The sequence below is a fragment of the Camelina sativa genome, chromosome 7 (assembly GCF_000633955.1).
Source record: "Camelina sativa cultivar DH55 chromosome 7, Cs, whole genome shotgun sequence".
NCBI lineage: Eukaryota > Viridiplantae > Streptophyta > Magnoliopsida > Brassicales > Brassicaceae > Camelina > Camelina sativa.
The window spans coordinates 16,379,331-16,397,678 of record NC_025691.1 but is presented as its reverse complement, the minus strand read 5'-3'; the positions used below and the strand labels follow the sequence as shown (position 1 = coordinate 16,397,678).

Here is an 18,348-nt window from a genome sequence, read left to right as displayed (position 1 = left end):
CCATTCACCAATCTCATCATCTCTTTTCTTCTTCTTCACGTACCATTTTTTCTTATGTTCACTTACAATAAGATAATCAGTCTTTCCCCGAAAAAATCTATGTCCATTAAAGTCATATGGTTGCTCTTTGTGATCCCATCTTGTGTTTTCTCAGCCAACGATCTTTATAGACACTGCAGTGAACCGTTTAACTGCGGCGATCAGAGCGGTCTTTTGTACCCTTTCTGGATTCCTGGCAGAGAGGAATGTGGCCACCCGAAGTTCAAGCTCGAATGCAACACAAATTTCGCAGAGGTTAGTTTCTCCTCTGTGAAGTTCAGAATCTTAGACGCTGATTATATATCATGTAGGATAAGACTCGCCAGATCGGATTTTATCAACAATGTTTGCCCCCATGATCCTTTAAATGTGTCCTACATGGATAACGTCCTTCCGTTTGCTCCTAACACCGAGTTGCTAACAATTTATTACGGCTGCAACTTTTCACTTGAAGTTTATACTTTTGGTGGCATGATTGGTTGTCGGAGTGATGAAATTGTTCACAAAAGAAATTATTATGTGACAAGAAACCTCTCCTCTCCTTTACTCAAAGGAGTTGGTCTATCATTCAAAGAATTCGGGAGATTTTGCGAAAGAAACGTTAGTATTCCTGCATCTGGACATTCCCTCAACGCACTGCAAACAAGTCCGAGTGTAGAAAATCTAGGGAAGGCTCTTGAAGACGGTTTTGAGCTTGCACTTGACCAAGAATGTGTGACGTGCATAGGTTCTGGGGGTGCTTGTGGATATAATAAGAGCTCAAGTGGATTCATCTGTTATTGTGTCGATGAACCACATAATGGTACTTGCGGTTCAAGGAAAAATGGTATTCCCTCTGTCCCATTAAATAAGAGTTTTAGGTTTTTTTTTATTTCTTCCATTTTATAAGATTTTCTCAAATTTTTATGGATAACTTATATAAATTAAACTATTTAATTATGACTATCGGAATTCTGCAGTACTCCCTCTATTCCATTCTATAAGTCTTTTAGCAAAAACACAATGTTGAAGAAAACATAAATGTTTTGTTATTTTTACATAAAACTTATTATTAAACATTTATCCAAAAGAAAATTAACCAATAGGAAAAAAAACTGAAAAATACAAATGGTCATAGAAATCTGGAAAAAATATTATAAGATGGAACAAAAACAAAGGCCTGAGAAAAAAATTTAAAAAAAAAATATAAGATGGAACAAAGGAAATATATTTTTCTATTGGTTGAAGTTAAATAAACGATAAAATAAATATTGTTTTTAATAAAACGAGAGAGGAAGTAACATTTCTTGCCTACATATTCTAGCTTCCTAATGTTTTTTTTAATAAGAACCACCATTTGGGTATTGAGTGCCAAATGAACTTTGGTGTCGTTCCATTGATGCAGGAATCTCTTATGGAGCTGAAGCAAAAATAGGTGCTTAACCTTTTCCTATTCTTAAAGTATACCTAATGCGATTTTGAATTGTTTATCTTTTCTTAGACACATGATTTAATTTTTTTCTTACATTAGGTTCAGGAGTAGGTGGCACTCTGTTCCTGGTCCTGGTTTTAACGTTGTTTCTCCTAATTCTACGAAAGAGAAGAACATCGCATGATCTTGGTCAACAAAACCTCAAGACACTTATTCCACAACCAAGACTCAAAGCACTTATTACACTGAAGCAGTATAGTTACGCACAAGTGAAGAGAATTACAAATTCATTCTCGGAACAGATTGGGAGAGGAGGATTTGGAATTGTGTATAGAGGAACCCTTTGTGATGGAAGTTTGGTTGCAGTGAAGGTTTTTAAAAACCTAATGGGTGATAATGGCGAAGACTTCATCAATGAAGTTGCAAGCATGAGTCAAACTTCCCATGTCAACATTGTTACCCTCCTAGGATTCTGCTCTGAAGGTTCCAAGAGAGCAATTATTTACGAATATCTCGAAAATGGGTCTCTTGATAAGTTCATCACAGAGAAGACCTCCATGGATATAGATTGGGCGACAATATCTAGAATTGCGCTTGGAGTTGGTCGTGGTTTAGAGTACTTGCACCATGGCTGCAAAACAAGGATTGTACATTTTGACATAAAACCTCAAAATGTACTCTTAGATGAAAATTTTATCCCCAAAGTTTCTGATTTTGGCCTTGCTAAGCTTTGCGAGAAGAAAGAGAGCATCTTGTCATTGCTAGACACAAGAGGTACAATAGGGTACATTGCGCCCGAGTTATTTTCAAGAATGTACGGTAGAGTTTCCCACAAGTCAGATGTGTATAGCTACGGAATGTTGGTTCTTGAGATGATAGGAGCAAGAAATCAAGAAACGGCTGCTCAAAGCTCTGTATCGAACACAAGCTCAATGTACTTTCCTGAATGGATATACAAGGATCTTGACAAGGGACACTCAGGAAGGCTTATGGAGAATGGAATCAGCATCAAAGAAGAGGAGCTAGTAAAGAAGATGACACTGGTGGGTTTGTGGTGTATTCAATCTTCCCCATCAGATCGCCCAGCAATGAACAGAGTTGTAGAGATGTTGGAAGGAAACGTCGATGCTATTGAAGTCCCTCCTAAGCCTTTTTTTCAAATTCCATCAGCGCCTTTTGAAGAATCTTCTTTGCTTTTAGAGGATATATCGGGTTCCACTTCCACAGATAAATATGTTCCATAAATGTCGCATAAAGAAAGAAACCTCATTGAACAATCACAAAAGCAGAAAATGCATTTATCAAAGTAGTACACACCATCAACAAAATTATCAATGTAATATTCTTATATTCAAACCATGTCATTATCCTTTATATATTAACTACAGAGAGTGCACTAAGAGCATCCCCATTGCTAAGGTACCTTTCGAGTCTTTTAGTCTTAGATGTATCATTTTTTTGTTTTATTATTTATAAAAATTTTAAATTATCTTAGAAAATAAACTTATTATTATTTATAAAAATTTTAAATTATCTTAGAAAATAAACTTATTATTATTTATAAAAATTTTAAATTATCTTAGAAAATAAACTTATTATTATTTATAAAAATTTTAAATTATCTTAGAAAATAAACTTATTATGTGAAGACACGTGTGGAATGGGTTTCTAAATTAGATACTAAATTAATCAAACTATTTATGTCTCTAAATTATCTATGTTCTGATCTTTCGTTTGTTAACGTTGATTTTTACACTAATTGAATTTTCTTCTTCGACATTATGAGTCACTGTGAATAATAGTAAATGCCTTTTTCCATACTCTAATTTTTTCTGCCATTTCTTTTGAACGAGCAACTAAAAAATAAGGAAGGCACCTTCACATATAATGTAATGTCCATTAGATTTCAGAAATGACTTTGAAGTCGTCGTACAAGAATATAAAAAAAAGTACAGTAGAATCGTAAGTTCATTTTTTTTTTTTTTTGTCAAACTCGTAAATTCATTTAGTTTCAAGTACAAAACAACGACTTAGACCAAAACCAAGACATTTTCCCAATTGCTTCATCTCTTCATCTTTACCATTTTTTTTTTAATTAACCTGCAACTGCTACACGATGATCAACTTGTCTCTTTCCCTATCTAAATCTATACCTTATACCTTAATATGGATGCTCTTTGTCATCCCATCTTATGTTTTTTCAGCTGAGCAGCATCACCTACTCTGCAGTCCCTCGTTTAGTTGTGGCAATCAGAGCGGTCTCTTGTACCCTTTCTGGATTCCTGAGAGAAAAGATTGCGGTCACCCCGACTTCGAGCTCGACTGTAGCGGAGGATTTCCAGAGCTTATCATTTCCTCTATGAAATTTAGAATCTTAGCGGCCAACTATACCTCTGGTATCATAAGACTCGCCAGATCCAATTATAGCGGTGATCCATGTTCCCAAGATTCTTTAAAGATTTCTTTCAACGAAACCGTTCTTCCAATTGCTCCTACCACCGACTGGCTGACCGTTTATTACGACTGCAACCAAGATTTTTCAGCATCTGTTTCTACTTATGTGAAAGAGCTTGATTGTGGGAATGATGATAGCAAAAATTACTACGTGACGAGAAACCTAGTGTCCTCTCTACTTGAAGGGTATAGTCCGGTTTTCATAGACTTTAGGAGATCTTGCAGTATAAACGTCAATACCCCCGCATCTAGAACCGCACTGAACACACTCGAGAGTAGTCCAAGTAGAGATAATCTAAATAAGGCTATTGAAGAGAGTTTCGAGGTTGGAGTTAACTTAGATTGTAAGAAGTGCAGAGACTCTGGGGGTGCTTGTGGATATAATCACACACTTTCCACTAGTGGGTTTGTCTGCTATTGTATAGATGATCAGCCAGGTAACGGTGTTTGCGGTTCTACAAACAAGGGTAAGATTATCTTGCCTACTTANTGATTGTGGGAATGATGATAGCAAAAATTACTACGTGACGAGAAACCTAGTGTCCTCTCTACTTGAAGGGTATAGTCCGGTTTTCATAGACTCTAGGAGATCTTGCAGTATAACCATCAATATCCCCGCATCTAGAACCGCACTGAACACACTCGAGAGCTTTCCAAGTAGAGATAATCTAAATAAGGCTATTGAAGAGAGTTTCAAGGTTGGAGTTAACTTAGATTGTAAGAAGTGCAGAGACTCTGGGGGTGCTTGTGGATATAATCACCAACTTAAAACAAGTGGGTTTCTCTGCTATTGTATAGATGATCAGCCAGGTAACGGTGTTTGCGGTTCTACAAACAAGGGTAAGACTATCTTGCCTACTTATTCTAATTTCCTAAAGGTTCTTCCTCAAGAACCACCACTTTCCCTTCTTTAAATCTCCCTACCCACCCACTAACCTTTTGACTAGATCATCTACAAAACATCCTTACAGTTTCTGATAAAGTAAATACAGAAGAAAGAATCTCAAGTTTTTTTTTCATTTACAGTTCTGTATTCAGTTCCAACTAACCTTTTTCTGGCGCCATTCCATTTTTGATGCAGGTGGCAAGAAGTCTACTAAAGCAAATACAGGTGTTCCCTTTTTTTCATGTTCTTTCGCAACAACTGATTTGATTACATCACAGACTTATTACGATTTCTTTTTTTTTTTTTATCCTTCTCTAGGTATTATTGCAGCTGCCGTTTCTATATCGGCGCTGGCTCTCATAGTCGCATGTGTGTTCTTACTCATCAGACGGAGAAGAAATACACAAGAAGCTCAGTACACAAGCAAGGACTATGATGTGAAAAAACAGAACCTAATGGACCTTATTCCACTCAAACACTATAGTTATGCGCAAGTACAGAGAATTACAAAGTCATTCGCCGAGGTGGTTGGGAAAGGCGGATTTGGAACAGTCTACAGAGGAACTCTTTCTGATGGTCGTAGTGTTGCCGTGAAGATCTTGAAAGACTCAAAGGGTAATGGGGAAGACTTCATCAATGAAGTTGCAAGCATGAGCAAAACTTCTCATGTCAACATTGTTACTCTTCTAGGATTCTGCTCTGAAAGTTCGAAGCGAGCAATTATTTATGAGTTTCTGGAAAATGGGTCTCTTGATAAGTTTATTTCGAGCAAGAGGTCATCAAATATGGACTGGAAGGAACTATATATGATCGCGTTAGGCGTTGCTCGTGGTCTAGAGTACTTACACCATGGCTGCAGAACAAGGATTGTACATTTCGACATTAAACCACAAAATGTCCTATTGGATGACAATCTTTCTCCGAAAGTGTCAGACTTTGGCCTTGCTAAGCTCTGCGAGAGGACAGAATCGATATTGTCACTACTGGAGGCAAGAGGAACGATAGGTTACATTGCACCTGAAGTGTTTTCAAGTGTGTACGGTAGAGTCTCCCACAAATCAGATGTGTATAGCTATGGAATGTTGGTTCTTGAGATAATTGGAGCAAGGAACAGAACACCAAATGAAGACCCTTCATCTAGCACAAGCTCAATGTACTTTCCCGAATGGATATATAAGGATCTTGAGATGGGAGACAACGGAGGGCATATGGAGAATGGAGTCAGCAGCGAAGAAGACGACAAGATAGCAAAGAAGTTGACATTGGTAGGTTTGTGGTGTATTCAGCCTTGGCCATCAGATCGCCCAGCGATGAACAGGGTTGTAGAGATGTTGGAAGGAAACCTTGATGCTCTTGAAGTACCTCCTCGACCTGTTCTCCAGTGTTCCGTAGTGCCTCATTTCGAATCTTCCTGGATTTCAGAGGAAAACTCAATCTCCTCTCATTAGTCTTAGGTATGATCGCAACCTTTAAGTTTAATCGTAAATGTTATTACTGAACTTGAAAGACCTCAGATACATTCTCTGATATTAGATCGATGACTTTCGTGCGTATTTGTTTGAGTCATTGCTAAACATTTGTTTTAGGGAGACAAGTGAAAGTCCTAACTCCTAAATCCTCTTTGTTCAGCTTTAAAGGATCATGACAAACAGATATAGCAGACAGTATGGTCCGGTTTTACACGCTAGTCCCTGTTTTCAAGAAATTGTTTTGGTTAAAAAAGACGGAAACCCGCAGTGATCAATCTCTTTCTATCTCAATTTCCTTTTTCAAGGTCAACTAATAGGGACATAATAAAAACATTCCAATTCTATATATACCTGTCACTATCCTTCCATGACTTGCCCTTCACGTACATGTACTCCCCACTTCTTGCCTGGTCTTGTTTTGCCTCTTATTGTAACAACAACATAAAGGAGAGACTGGAAGGCTTATTGAGAATGGAATCTCCAGCGAAGATGAGGGAGAGGGAGGTAGCAAAGAAGATGACCCTAGTGGATTTGTGGTGTATTCAGTCTTACCCATAACCCATCAGATCGCTCAGCAATGAACAGAGTGGTGGAAATGATGGAAGGAAACCTTGATGGTTGATGCTCTTCAAGCCCCTCCTAAGCCTGTTTTTCAAATTTCCACGACCCCTCTTTAAGAATCTTCTATGCTCTCAGAGGATATTTCGGTTTACACATATGTATGTTCCATAAATGAAACCTATTAAGCATGAAAGCAGTAAAATACATTTATTCACGAAATAAAATATGCTGTTACATTCCAGATTGTCACCAGACTATCTAAACCTATCAACACTCTCATTTTGGATATCTTACTATTCATCGAACTTCTCCAGCCAACTGTCTAGACTATGTCTAGAAACCCCTCGAAAGTAACCCATTTTCAAACATATATCAGTAATCTCACTCTATGGCAGCTTGCTCTGCTTGTTTGTTGCCAAGTGATGCAACAAATTTCTTCAGATGTCTAATGAAATCTGGATAGAGTTCAAGGTCACAGTGTCCACCTCCACTTATCCACAAAGGTTCATACTTTTCTTTGCTGAGTTCCCAGAGCCGTTTTCCGTGAGACCAATCAACTATTTCGTCTGCAGTTCCCTAAAAGACCAACAAGATAGTTCAGTGACTTATATTCATCAGTTTCCCTAGTCTGAAAAATGCATAATAGCCTGTCTTATAACACTCACAATCATAATGAAAAGTGGAGCAAAATAAAGCCAAATGATGGTGTCACTTACATGAATTACTAGTACAGGACAGGTAACTGAGCCAATCTTGTCAATATTCTGAAAAGCATGGACTTGCAAAGGTCATTAAACGCTATAACTGTAATCAGAAACAAAAAAAATTGCTGTCTAGTAAATCACCTTGTAAATGTCAAACCAATATGTACATTTCACCGGATACAAGACCCTCATCCCAGACAGAATAGGGCACTGTAACACCACGCCTCTCAAGTCAGGTGTGCGCGAAGCTAGATCAACCGTAGGTCCACTACCAACAGATTGACCAAATAATATCAGTTCATCGTCTTTTACACCGTACTTTTCCTTGAGGCATTTATACGATGCTTCTATATCCGCATATGTATTACACTCGCTTGCCTGATTCATATAGCAGGTCAATGTCAATGAGAAACAACCCATAAGTTCATGTTTCATAACAACACAGAATAGTAAGACTATACCTGCCCAGTAGACTGACCATAACCAGAATAATCATACCTGGAAAACCAAAACCAATAGACGTATTACAAAACAATCAAATAATCCCTAGTTTATGTAGAAAAAAATATCATCCACAGTGACAAAAGCAAGATAGCAAGTCAAGTCAAGTTGAAGACCTTTGGAAGGAAATGACTCAATCACGAAAGGAGAGTTGAAATGTTACGAGTTCTCAACATATACAGTATTATAAAAATGTAACAATAGATCGTAATTTTGGCAATCGTAAGCAAAGGAATGTTTCTGTTGATATGAACCTTAAGCCTCCGGTTTAAGACTCAGACTTGGAAGCTATAACGCACTGATTTTTCCATGGATCGATTCTTATATAAACATATTATTATAAGAGCACAAACTCAAAATCTCAAAAACTCCAACAATTCGTTTTCTTAACATAAAGTCATTATATGTCTATGAGATTATGACAATGTATCACTAGTTTTGGCAAATTATAAACAAAGGAAAGTACAAATTTTTCCATGAAAAAATGTATCAACTTGAGCCTCTAATTTTTTTTTACTATGCTCCAAATCAAAAGCCTCTGTGAACTAAACGCCCTGAGACCCGAAACCTCAACCACCCCACCACGCGGGTTTAAAGACCCAAACTTTGATTGCTAAAGCACAAATTTTTACAAAGACTTGACATATTATTCCCAAGAACACAAATCAATTCTACTTGAATTCGACAAATTTGGATTTCAATCATGGAACAAACTCGAGACACAGATAGAGAGAGAGAGACTCATTACCCCATAAGATTGACGCGAAGGCGATTGCTAAGCTCAACGAAAAGCTCAAACATTTGTCCGACATCAGCAGCGTTACCATGAGAATACAAAACCGTGCTGTTAGCTTTCGAATGTTTCACATAAACAGCTACGATCTCGTTGCCGAAACGTGTACGAAGCTTTAATATATCAACATCATCTCGACGAGGTATCTCCGGTATGAATAAACGTCCGCCGCAGCTTTCGTCGGCTACAACCTCATACGACGGTGGGGTTGGTGGAAAGAAAGCGAATTTAGCAGCGATCGATGATGTTACACCTCCCATGATGATGATGAATTCTAATTCATAAAAAATTAGACCTTTTTTTATCGGAAAGTAGTTGAAACCCTATAATTTTATTTGGATTTTGTGAGAGATCTTGATGGAGATGGAGAAGAGGGGGATTGGGAAATTGAAGAGGAAAGGGAGAAGAAGAGGAGGAGAAATTGAGTAAGGAAGGGAGAAGAAGAGGAGGAGGAGGAGGAGGAGATAGATGGAGGATTTTGGAAAATCGTACAGCGGCGCGTGAGATGGTAGAGGTGGCGCGTGGTTTGGGTATGGGAGAGATGTGAGAATGTTTTTGAGAAGATCCGTTTTTGTCAAAGTTTTTAAAAAGTCAAAATTCGGAAAATGATTTTATTGGTGGATGGAGATTCTCCATGCTGCGATATTTTTACTTATTTTTTTTGTTTATTTTAAAAGAAAAAAAAACCTGTCATTTATAAAAAGAAATATTATTAGCAAAAATAAGTTGTTTTTGGTAGTCAATGAACTTGGGGATATTTTATATTATGTACAGAAAAGAAATAAAGAATTGAAAAAATGTTGAATGTGGGTACTAGTTAAGTTGTTATGATAAAACAATTAAATGTAGAGCATAAATTTATAATTTCTTTTATTAAATTTATAGTGAGTTTATAACATCTTTTTAAAGCAAGAAAATATCATATTAGATGAAATCAACATACTTGTTACAACCGAATTTGGATCTCCGCTCTTGCCTTCTTTTTTATAAGTTGAGCCCAAATTTCTCACTCTCTTTCAAATTTATTGAAATGGATCATTTAGCTTTCTCTCATATTGAACTGCGACAAAAGAAAAAATTATACAAAATTCATATATAAATAATTTGTTTTAAACTTAAGATTGCGTAACATGCAATTACATACATCATATTTATACATTTAGACTTCCTTCAATAGTCAAGTTTGAAATTCTCTGATTCGTATGGATATATTAGTGTTTAAGCTTTAACTGATGTGGCTTTTGTTGTTGTTCAAACTGTTACTTAGTAAATCTCCATGCATTTCTCATTATAATATGACCAATATATATACACAGAAATATGATTATTGTAGAATTAATATCTATACATATATGAGAAGTAAATAATATGTATTTCCTTGTCTGTCATTTTCTTTTTTAGGTTTAGAAATAGTAGACTTTGATACCATGTTACTTAGTAAACTTTGATGCCTTTCTCATTACATTACTACCAATATAACATGTGAGTATGAATGTATAATTATTGTACAAGTAATATCTATATAAAACATATAAGAAGTAAATAATTCGTATTCCCCTGTCTATCACAAAATTTAACTCATTTGGTTCCATTTTATTGCCATAAACATTTGGCCTCTCAAAATAGGTCTTCGTATTATGTCTAAGATAAAAGAATTACATATATTTTCCCTATGTAACATGATGTATACTAAATGTTTTATTTTTTTTTAGAGTTATACAATGTTTATAACCATATCAAAAGACTAATGAAGCTGAATATTGTTCAATATGACTAATGCTCTCGAGTCTCGACTAGCCAAACTTGGTATTAACTTATGTATCAAATGTAGTTGGCTAATTATATATTCTCGAATGAAAACAAATTGCCATAAAGTCTCATTTAGTGTGTGACCAAATTCAGAATAGCAAGTATAATAACTGTTCAAACTTGTCAATATCCTCATCAAACCACTAAGTTTTTTGTTTCTTTAAACACCGCTAATTAAAGGTAAATTCTTTTTTCGTGTTATACAATGTTTACTTTATTTTTTTTTGCAAGATAATAGAAAATGTTACCAAAAAGTAATAATTTTAGTATGCATCTCTTTTATGCGACAAAATATGTGTTTTCTATTGGTAACCATAAGTAAACTACAAACAATGCTTTTTTTAACAAATTTAATCCTCTGAAGCTCCATACTTAGTGGTTTAAAGAGGATATGTGTTTTCTTTATGTGTTAGAATATGTGTTTTTTACAAATAACTATTAATAAACTACACACAAAAAAATTCTTAACAAGTTTTATACTTTGAAGCTCCATGCATTTTTAGAAGTGGAAATAGATTGAAGATTATAATGAGTTTGTCTCTATAAATGCTAATACTGTGTATTTCGAGAAACAAATTGATGTTACCCAATGTTTAAATGAAGCTGAATATTTTTCAATATGGCTTATCATCACGACTTACCAATTTGGTATTCTTGCTCCACTTGTAGTCAGCAGGTCTAATCTAACATTAGAAGGTCAACACTTGTGTGAATAGAGGTTCAACAAGGCTAAATATGTACAGACTATCATGCGTTTTGTGTCTAGGATGACTTTGATATCTGTGCGGATATACATGTTCTTCTTGGTTGGCCTTCTTACGAGGATTTGATCAATCTTGATTCCGACTTCTATAAGTTTTCAGAGTATCTCCATCCACGTTTGAGAGCTGCTTTTCGTTCCAATGTTACAAGTTTCACTTTCCGTACTTGGCGAATCATGGATACTAGAATCCTTCCGTCTAAAAAAGTTAGGAAATTTCTTTTTACTTGTTGGGCTCATGCCTTAGTTTGTCAATTTGAAGCTCTTCTCAAGCTTAAGGGAAAATGCCCATGGATGAATCTTTGTTAGTAAAGACTATCCTATTGGGAGCAAAATGTGTTAAATTATTTTTAATATTAAGTACGATATAAACTTGATATAATGCACATATTCTTTTGATTTGAAAATAATAAGTCTTATTTATTGGGATTAAGTACATAAAATTAAAATCAAAATTTATTATGATGTAATCTTATTATATAAAATTTGATTTTCAAAGTTACCTATTAGCAAGATTGTGACATGTGTCAATTAAAGTTACTCATTAGCAAGATCATACATGTGGTATATCGATAAAATGTCATGTAAATTCTAAATTTACTAAAATATTTAAAAAATTAAAAAATCAAAGTTCTAAATCTATTGTAAAAAGGAAATTTACGTACTATCAATATTAGTTTATTCATTTTTCTTAATATTTTAATTTAATTTTGTTGTAGTATTTTAAAATTTTGGTTATATTATTTAGATAAATTTGATTTTCTTATTAGTAATTCGTGATGATTTAAAATAAAATTTTCTATGTTTTTTTTTGAGTTAAGGATATGTAAGATGAACATTTATTTATTCCTTTTAAAATTCATTATGTTGTAGTATTTTTAAATTATTTATTTTAGTTTTTTTTTGTCATCATTGAATGTGATGTAACCACTTGACTAAAGACACTTTCTATTATTTATTTTAGTTTATATTTTATATCTCCAAATTTATCTAAGACTCATATATCATATGGTTATAATTTTTTAATCTTATTATATACAGCTTGGTTTGCAAAGTTACTCATTAACAAGATCGTGATATGTGTCAATTATATCGATAAGATGACGACACATGTCAATCCTAAATTTACTAAAAAAATTTAAAAATAAAAAGTAAAAGTTTTAAATCTATTGTAAAAATACATACTATCGATATTTGTTATTCCTTCTTGTTAATATTTTAATTTAATTATGTTATAGTGTTTTTAGATTTTAGTTATATTATTTAGTTAAATTTGATTTTTTATTAGAAATTCGTGATGATTTAAAATATTTTTTTTATATATTATTTTGAATTTATTTTTTGTTTTTCAGTTAAGCATATGTTTGATAAATATTTACTTATTTATTTTAAAATTATTATTTTAAAATTATTATGGTGTATTATTTTCTGATTGTTTATTTTATTTTATATGTTATATCTCTAAATTATCTCAGACTCATATATCATCATTATAATTTTTAATATTTATTATGTCAAATTAACTGTCTTTCAATTTTTTAAATTTTATTGGTTTGGTCATAAACTCATTGCAATCATATAGATATTTTTTCTTCAGTTTTTCATCCAAAATATGTTTTGGGTAAACAACTTTAGTAATTAAACAAACTGTTGCAAACAAATTTTAGTGGAAAAAAAAACTACCTCAAATTGAAAATAAAGAAACAAAAATTGGTTTAATTTGTTCACAGAGACATTTCACATATAGTGATAAAGAGTTTACTTTAACAGTAAAATATTTTGGACGTAAGAACACATTATTAGTGTTAAAACATAAAGTAAAATTGGACATGGATGCTAATAAGATGACTTTTTGACGGGTTGATTGCATGTAAAGCATTTTGTGAATAATTTGTGGAACATTTTTTGAAATTTGACAATAATAATATACCTAATGATTAATGTTTAAAATAATTTTTGTTGGCTGATATTTTAGATTATTGCAATATTTATAATACTAATTTTAAAATATAAAAATAGAAATTAGAGTATTAAAGTAAAAACTTCTCTCTAACTAAAAATATTTATATGTTTATCTTCAAAAAATATATTTTCTTACAAAAAATAATTATGTAGTCTTTCATAATTTAATTTTATTTGATAATTTTAAAACTTGCATGAACTAATCTAGTATACAATAAACTGTATTGTGAGAAGGAGTGCGTGAACTTTAAATCCGTTTAAAAAATCACATAAAATATAAAATTAGTATTTGAAAACAAGTTAAAATTTCACATATTCTTTTTAAATTTGCGTAATCTAGTTAACTTATGTAATCATTTATGGATCGTGACAACGATGTAGGCCAATTCTTTAAATGAAAACAAATTGTCTTCAACTCTCTCTTATTGTATGACCAAATTCAGAATACAGTAATTGTTCAAACTTGTCAATATATCCTCATCAAACCACTAAATTATTCTTGCAATTTTTTTTCACGAAAAACTTGCAATAATAAGACCTAACACCTAGACCAAGAAATAATCTTCTCACAAACGAATTGGGAAGAAATAATCAGGCGAAATCAAGAACAAAGAAAATATAAACAACCGACGAAAAATGTTAAATAAGTTTATTTTAGTTTCAAGAGTTTTACTGTTCAGGAATAGTTACAAGAACTGGACGCCAAGCTCGTCGAAGTAACCTACATCGAAGTGTAACAGACGACATGGGCCTCCTAACAGACCCATTAAAGCCCACACTCCGAGCCGCCGTTATCTCTTCTCCACCAAAACCTCCGTGACCGTTATTATTATCAACGCCGTTAACCGTTACATCGTCCCTCTCCATCTCCACCGCCATCTTCTTCTTCCCCTTATCGCCTCCACCGCCGCCGCCGACACTTTCCTCAAACGGAGGCGAGGAAACAAAAAGCTCTCTCAGCTTCCTTCGAGATCGGATTTTACCTCTCTTATCCGATTTATTCGATTCGTCTACGTTGTTTTGGATCTCAGGTAATCGCCACCGATCCGATGATGATCGGGTGAGTAGTAAACGCAGCGTTTTACGGCGGCGGAGGTGGATGACTGGACTACGCGTTGGACTCTCTGTGACGGTGCTGCATTGAGTAGCGAGAAGCTTGAATTTTTGCAGAGACATTTTTGTGATTCGATCTCTGTATTGATCATTTGGATTGGTTTAGTGTTTTTTTTTGTTTTGTTTTTGGATTCGTTGCTTCGTGTGAGTGAGTATGAGTACTCGTAGTGGAGGTAAAGGGAATAAGGGTGACTAGGATCGGCACCATTCTTGAAGAAGATAGGTTACACGTGGCAGTAAGAATGAGTGTCGTTTACTTTTCTTTGGGGATATTTAATATGCCAGCGAATTTATCTTTTTTGTATTTATATATCAAAATAAAATTAATGAGGCTGATTTTTTTTTAATAAAAGACCAAAGAGATAACAGAAAAAATATTTGTTGAAAAAAAAAAAACAAATTAACATCAAATCCCTTAGATACAAGTTAGATTCAAAACCTATTTGAAACATAAAGAAGATGGATAAAATTCTTTTTTACAACATATGTATCTCAAAAACTTAATATATAAATCCATGTTTAATTTTTTTCAAGTCTACAGATTTTAAGAAAACTAGGGCATCCCCATTGGGGAGTTTTAATTTTGAGCCTCTTGTGTACTATTTAAATTTTTAATGAATAAATTATTTACAGTTTTAAAAACAAGAACTTTTGATCTCCTAATTAAAATTGTCCCCTCCAATGGTAGCATATAATTTTGAGTCTCTTACTTTTAAAAAATAGTTTTTTGAAATTAAAAAATTTCATGACACAAGAAATAAAAATGTGTAAGTTACAGCAAGAACAAAAGTCTCTTTATTAATCAGCAATCCCAGTTTATAGCCAACAGTTGTAAAAATTACTATAAGAGGTTGTTTGTATATGAAATAATATGAATGCTGCAAGTTGAAGTGTGACCTTTGGAAGTGGTACAAACGAACATGATACAGCTCCCACCCAAGGTTGTGTTGGTATCAATCTTAGTTTGACCCAAAGCTCACCCATCAATCTCAAAATCCCGGACACCAACTGGGACAGCTATAGGGATCATACCAAATTTCAACGAGAGCAATAACAACATGAAGTGAAATATATCTCATGAGATCCTTCAGTGAGTGGAAAACAATATCCAACTGAAACCAAGTAAGAGCAATCCCAACAGTTGATCAACTACCAAGTACACATGTACTGCAACTAGTTGGACATAAACAGGCTTCTTCTTCAAGTCATCAATCACAGGCTGCAACAGACCAACAAGCCAATCTTCAATCCCAGCTCTATACACTTTCCAAAGCTTCCCAAAACCATATTCTCCACAAAAACAAAGCATTTATACGGACATTCATCTCAACCATATCATGATGATGTAAGTTGGAACAGCTTTTGGGATTATCAATTCACTCTGGAAAGTGTTACTATGCACAAAACCAAATCCTTTTGTATCCAACCATCCCCAACAAACAAAACATGAATTATAATGAACAATCTAAGCATTTGACATTTCAAAGATTCATGCTCAAATGAATGAACCATCAGACTATTGAAACCAAAATGATAGAGTGAAACACCTATAAAGACAAAAATAGGATGATATCTAATAGCCACACTCTCAAACAATGGACAAGACCGATGGAAACAAACAATAGTCAATATATGCCTAAACTCATCTTCCATCATGGCTAAATTAAACAGCGTACCTGCAGCAGCTTCCTGTCCAGCTAGTCATGGCCCATTGCAGGACATGCTTTTCTGCTTGTAATTTTGCTGATGTTGATAGATCTGCAGGACACAAAACACAGAGTACCTGCATCAGCCTTTCTCATTGCCTGTTTTCATATTGTAATTGTAAGCTTTAAACTCAAGGACACCAAAACTATGGAATGTGGTTGGTTACAGAAGGCTACCAAGAGAAATCTGTTGAACAACCTCTGGAACAATAAACCCAGAAAATGAATCTCCACCAACGTAAAATGGATTCGATATAAACTCCGGGTGATCCACAAACCACTGCAAGTAATCACACTAAAAACAGTTTAGACTTTAGAGAAAGGATGAGAATTAAACACAGATTGCAGAATAAGCCACACCTTTTGCTGTTCCATAGATAAATCATCCATGCATTTAATCAAAACTCCATATTGTTCTCAAGGAAAGGAGTGGTTGATAAGTGTAGACGATCATAATCGCCCTAGAACAGAGAAAATACAGAAGTATTACAAGTCAAAATCCGGAATACTGACAGCATGTGAAGAACATGTCACAATGTCGATAAACAAAAACTTCAACATTGTGACATGTCCAGAGGTTTCAGTAGCAACCATTGCAGCCATATTGGCAACACTTCCAATAGCAACCATTGCAGCCATATTGGCAGACAATGGAGGCTACACAATGCTTCTCAAATGAAATCGAACAAAACAAGGGATCGAACTATTAACAAAAAAAAATTAACAAGTATTCCCTGGTAATAAGAGAACAAAGGAAGATCTAAGAATGATATTGGATTCCAACACAATTGATATCAAACCATTGTAGACACTATAATAAACAAATGACTACTCTCATACTTGAGCTTGTTTCTCTACGGTTAGTTAATTGACTGGTTAAGTCCAATTTTTGAGCTTTAAGAAGATGATCGACCAATATGATGATACTAAATATAGAAAATGTAAAACCAAATAATTGCAGATCTAAGCCAAGTCAGCAAAATCACTCGATTTACACCTTAAACAAACAAATCAAACATTAGTCAAACCCAAATCACAATACTTTAAAAATAATCAAGAGCACACATCACTACATCAGTAAGACGTATAAAACTAACAAAGAGAAAAGCTTTGGGATCACTTAGGAATCTTGCATTTGCAGAGAGATACCCAGAAGCAAGAACATGTCAAGAGAAAGAGAGAGAGAGAGAGAGAGAGAGAGAGAGAGAGAGAGAGCAAGTGAGATGGCTCTTTTGATTCCAATTCAATCAAAAGAGACATCTCCTCCAATTCGATCACCTCTGATTCCAATTGATTCAATCTCCTCCCGTTTCCAATCGGTTGTGAGATGGCTCTTTTCCAATTGCAAAATCAGAGTGATTCGCGAGAGAGAGGGGAAGAAAAAAGAACTACGGTGTGAAAAAAAAAAATATATATATATATATATTAAATCGAGCTTCCAACCGATACACAGAGCTTAAAATCGAGCTTCCAACCGATACATCGAGCTTCCAACCGATACACGTTCACAGTCTCTAATACACTGTTCAACTTACTAAATAAGAGAGCCTCTTATTTATTTTACTTATTTCTAATTTTTTTTATATCAATTTTCCTTAAAACCTGAGCTTAAAATCTCCGTTGAGATGACCTAATAATAATATAAATAGTGGGTTGAGTTTTTTTTTTTTTTTTTTTTTGTTTTTTTTCCAAGCAAACCCCGTTTGATTAAGCTAGTGACAAGAGCTCACCTCTAATCTGAATCTTTACAACAGTCAACACACTTATATGGGAAAATATCAAAACAAATATTAAGAGGTTCCTAGTGAATCACATCATCTCAACATGACAATAAAGATATAAACATAAAGTATAACAGCATAAGCTAATACTAAGAAGATAGAAGGGCATACAAGCTACATAGATAGGGTGAACTACAAAGCCGATAGTCCACATGAGATGGCGAAAGGCTGTTCAAGAACGAATCACCGGTCACAAAACGACAAATTTCCACAATAGAATGCTAAAATTCTGACGGGTTTTTAAAAACCTAACTCGCACTAATGACGAATCATCAGCTCTCTGAAAAAGGAGACATCATCTAGAATTCCAATGATTGTGGTGACTAGAGCAGATTGTCTTTTATTACTATTCACAATGTATATCTAGTAGTGATGTATACTCAGATAGAACAAATCTAT

General features: G+C 34.2%; 5 protein-coding genes across 8 annotated transcripts; 2 read left to right on the top strand and 3 right to left on the bottom strand.

The window, feature by feature from the left end:
• Positions 1–2,805, top strand: LOC104701277 (LEAF RUST 10 DISEASE-RESISTANCE LOCUS RECEPTOR-LIKE PROTEIN KINASE-like 2.5). 2 transcript variants are annotated; one of them, XM_019227654.1, is made up of 3 exons: positions 1–865; positions 1,424–1,453; positions 1,550–2,805. In XM_019227654.1, the coding sequence occupies exons 1-3, from the start codon at positions 55–57 to the stop codon at positions 2,692–2,694; spliced, it is 1,986 nt and encodes a 661-aa protein (XP_019083199.1). In that variant the 5' UTR covers positions 1–54; the 3' UTR covers positions 2,695–2,805. The 2 variants fall into 2 exon arrangements, with proteins under 2 accessions (XP_019083199.1, XP_019083200.1); XM_019227655.1 differs by lacking the exon at positions 1,424–1,453 and having other exon boundaries at positions 1–892; positions 1,559–2,805.
• On the top strand, positions 3,467–6,343 carry LOC104701276 (LEAF RUST 10 DISEASE-RESISTANCE LOCUS RECEPTOR-LIKE PROTEIN KINASE-like 2.5). Its single transcript, XM_010416930.2, has 2 exons — positions 3,467–4,323; positions 5,109–6,343. The coding sequence occupies exons 1-2, from the start codon at positions 3,567–3,569 to the stop codon at positions 6,236–6,238; spliced, it is 1,887 nt and encodes a 628-aa protein (XP_010415232.1). The 5' UTR covers positions 3,467–3,566; the 3' UTR covers positions 6,239–6,343.
• On the bottom strand, positions 6,982–9,412 carry LOC104701275 (protein ABHD17C-like). The gene is made up of 5 exons (XM_010416928.2): positions 8,774–9,412; positions 7,986–8,022; positions 7,666–7,902; positions 7,537–7,584; positions 6,982–7,396 (listed from the first exon to the last, which is right to left on the bottom strand). Exons 1-5 carry the CDS (start codon positions 9,076–9,078, stop codon positions 7,202–7,204), a joined length of 822 nt encoding a protein of 273 aa, XP_010415230.1. The 5' UTR covers positions 9,079–9,412; the 3' UTR covers positions 6,982–7,201.
• On the bottom strand, positions 13,985–14,744 carry LOC104701274. Its single transcript, XM_010416926.2, has one exon. It carries the CDS (start codon positions 14,523–14,525, stop codon positions 14,019–14,021), a length of 507 nt encoding a protein of 168 aa, XP_010415228.1. The 5' UTR covers positions 14,526–14,744; the 3' UTR covers positions 13,985–14,018.
• On the bottom strand, positions 15,242–17,745 carry LOC104701273 (serine carboxypeptidase-like 18). 3 transcript variants are annotated; one of them, XR_753794.2, is made up of 5 exons: positions 17,447–17,745; positions 16,529–16,629; positions 16,346–16,448; positions 16,139–16,220; positions 15,242–15,752 (listed from the first exon to the last, which is right to left on the bottom strand). XR_753794.2 is itself a non-coding variant. In XM_010416925.2 (5 exons), exons 2-5 carry the CDS (start codon positions 16,556–16,558, stop codon positions 15,675–15,677), a joined length of 237 nt encoding a protein of 78 aa, XP_010415227.1. In that variant the 5' UTR covers positions 16,559–16,629; positions 17,447–17,745; the 3' UTR covers positions 15,242–15,674. The 3 variants fall into 3 exon arrangements, 1 of the variants encoding a protein (XP_010415227.1); XR_753793.2 differs by having other exon boundaries at positions 15,242–15,681; positions 17,447–17,744; XM_010416925.2 differs by having other exon boundaries at positions 15,242–15,681; positions 16,346–16,463.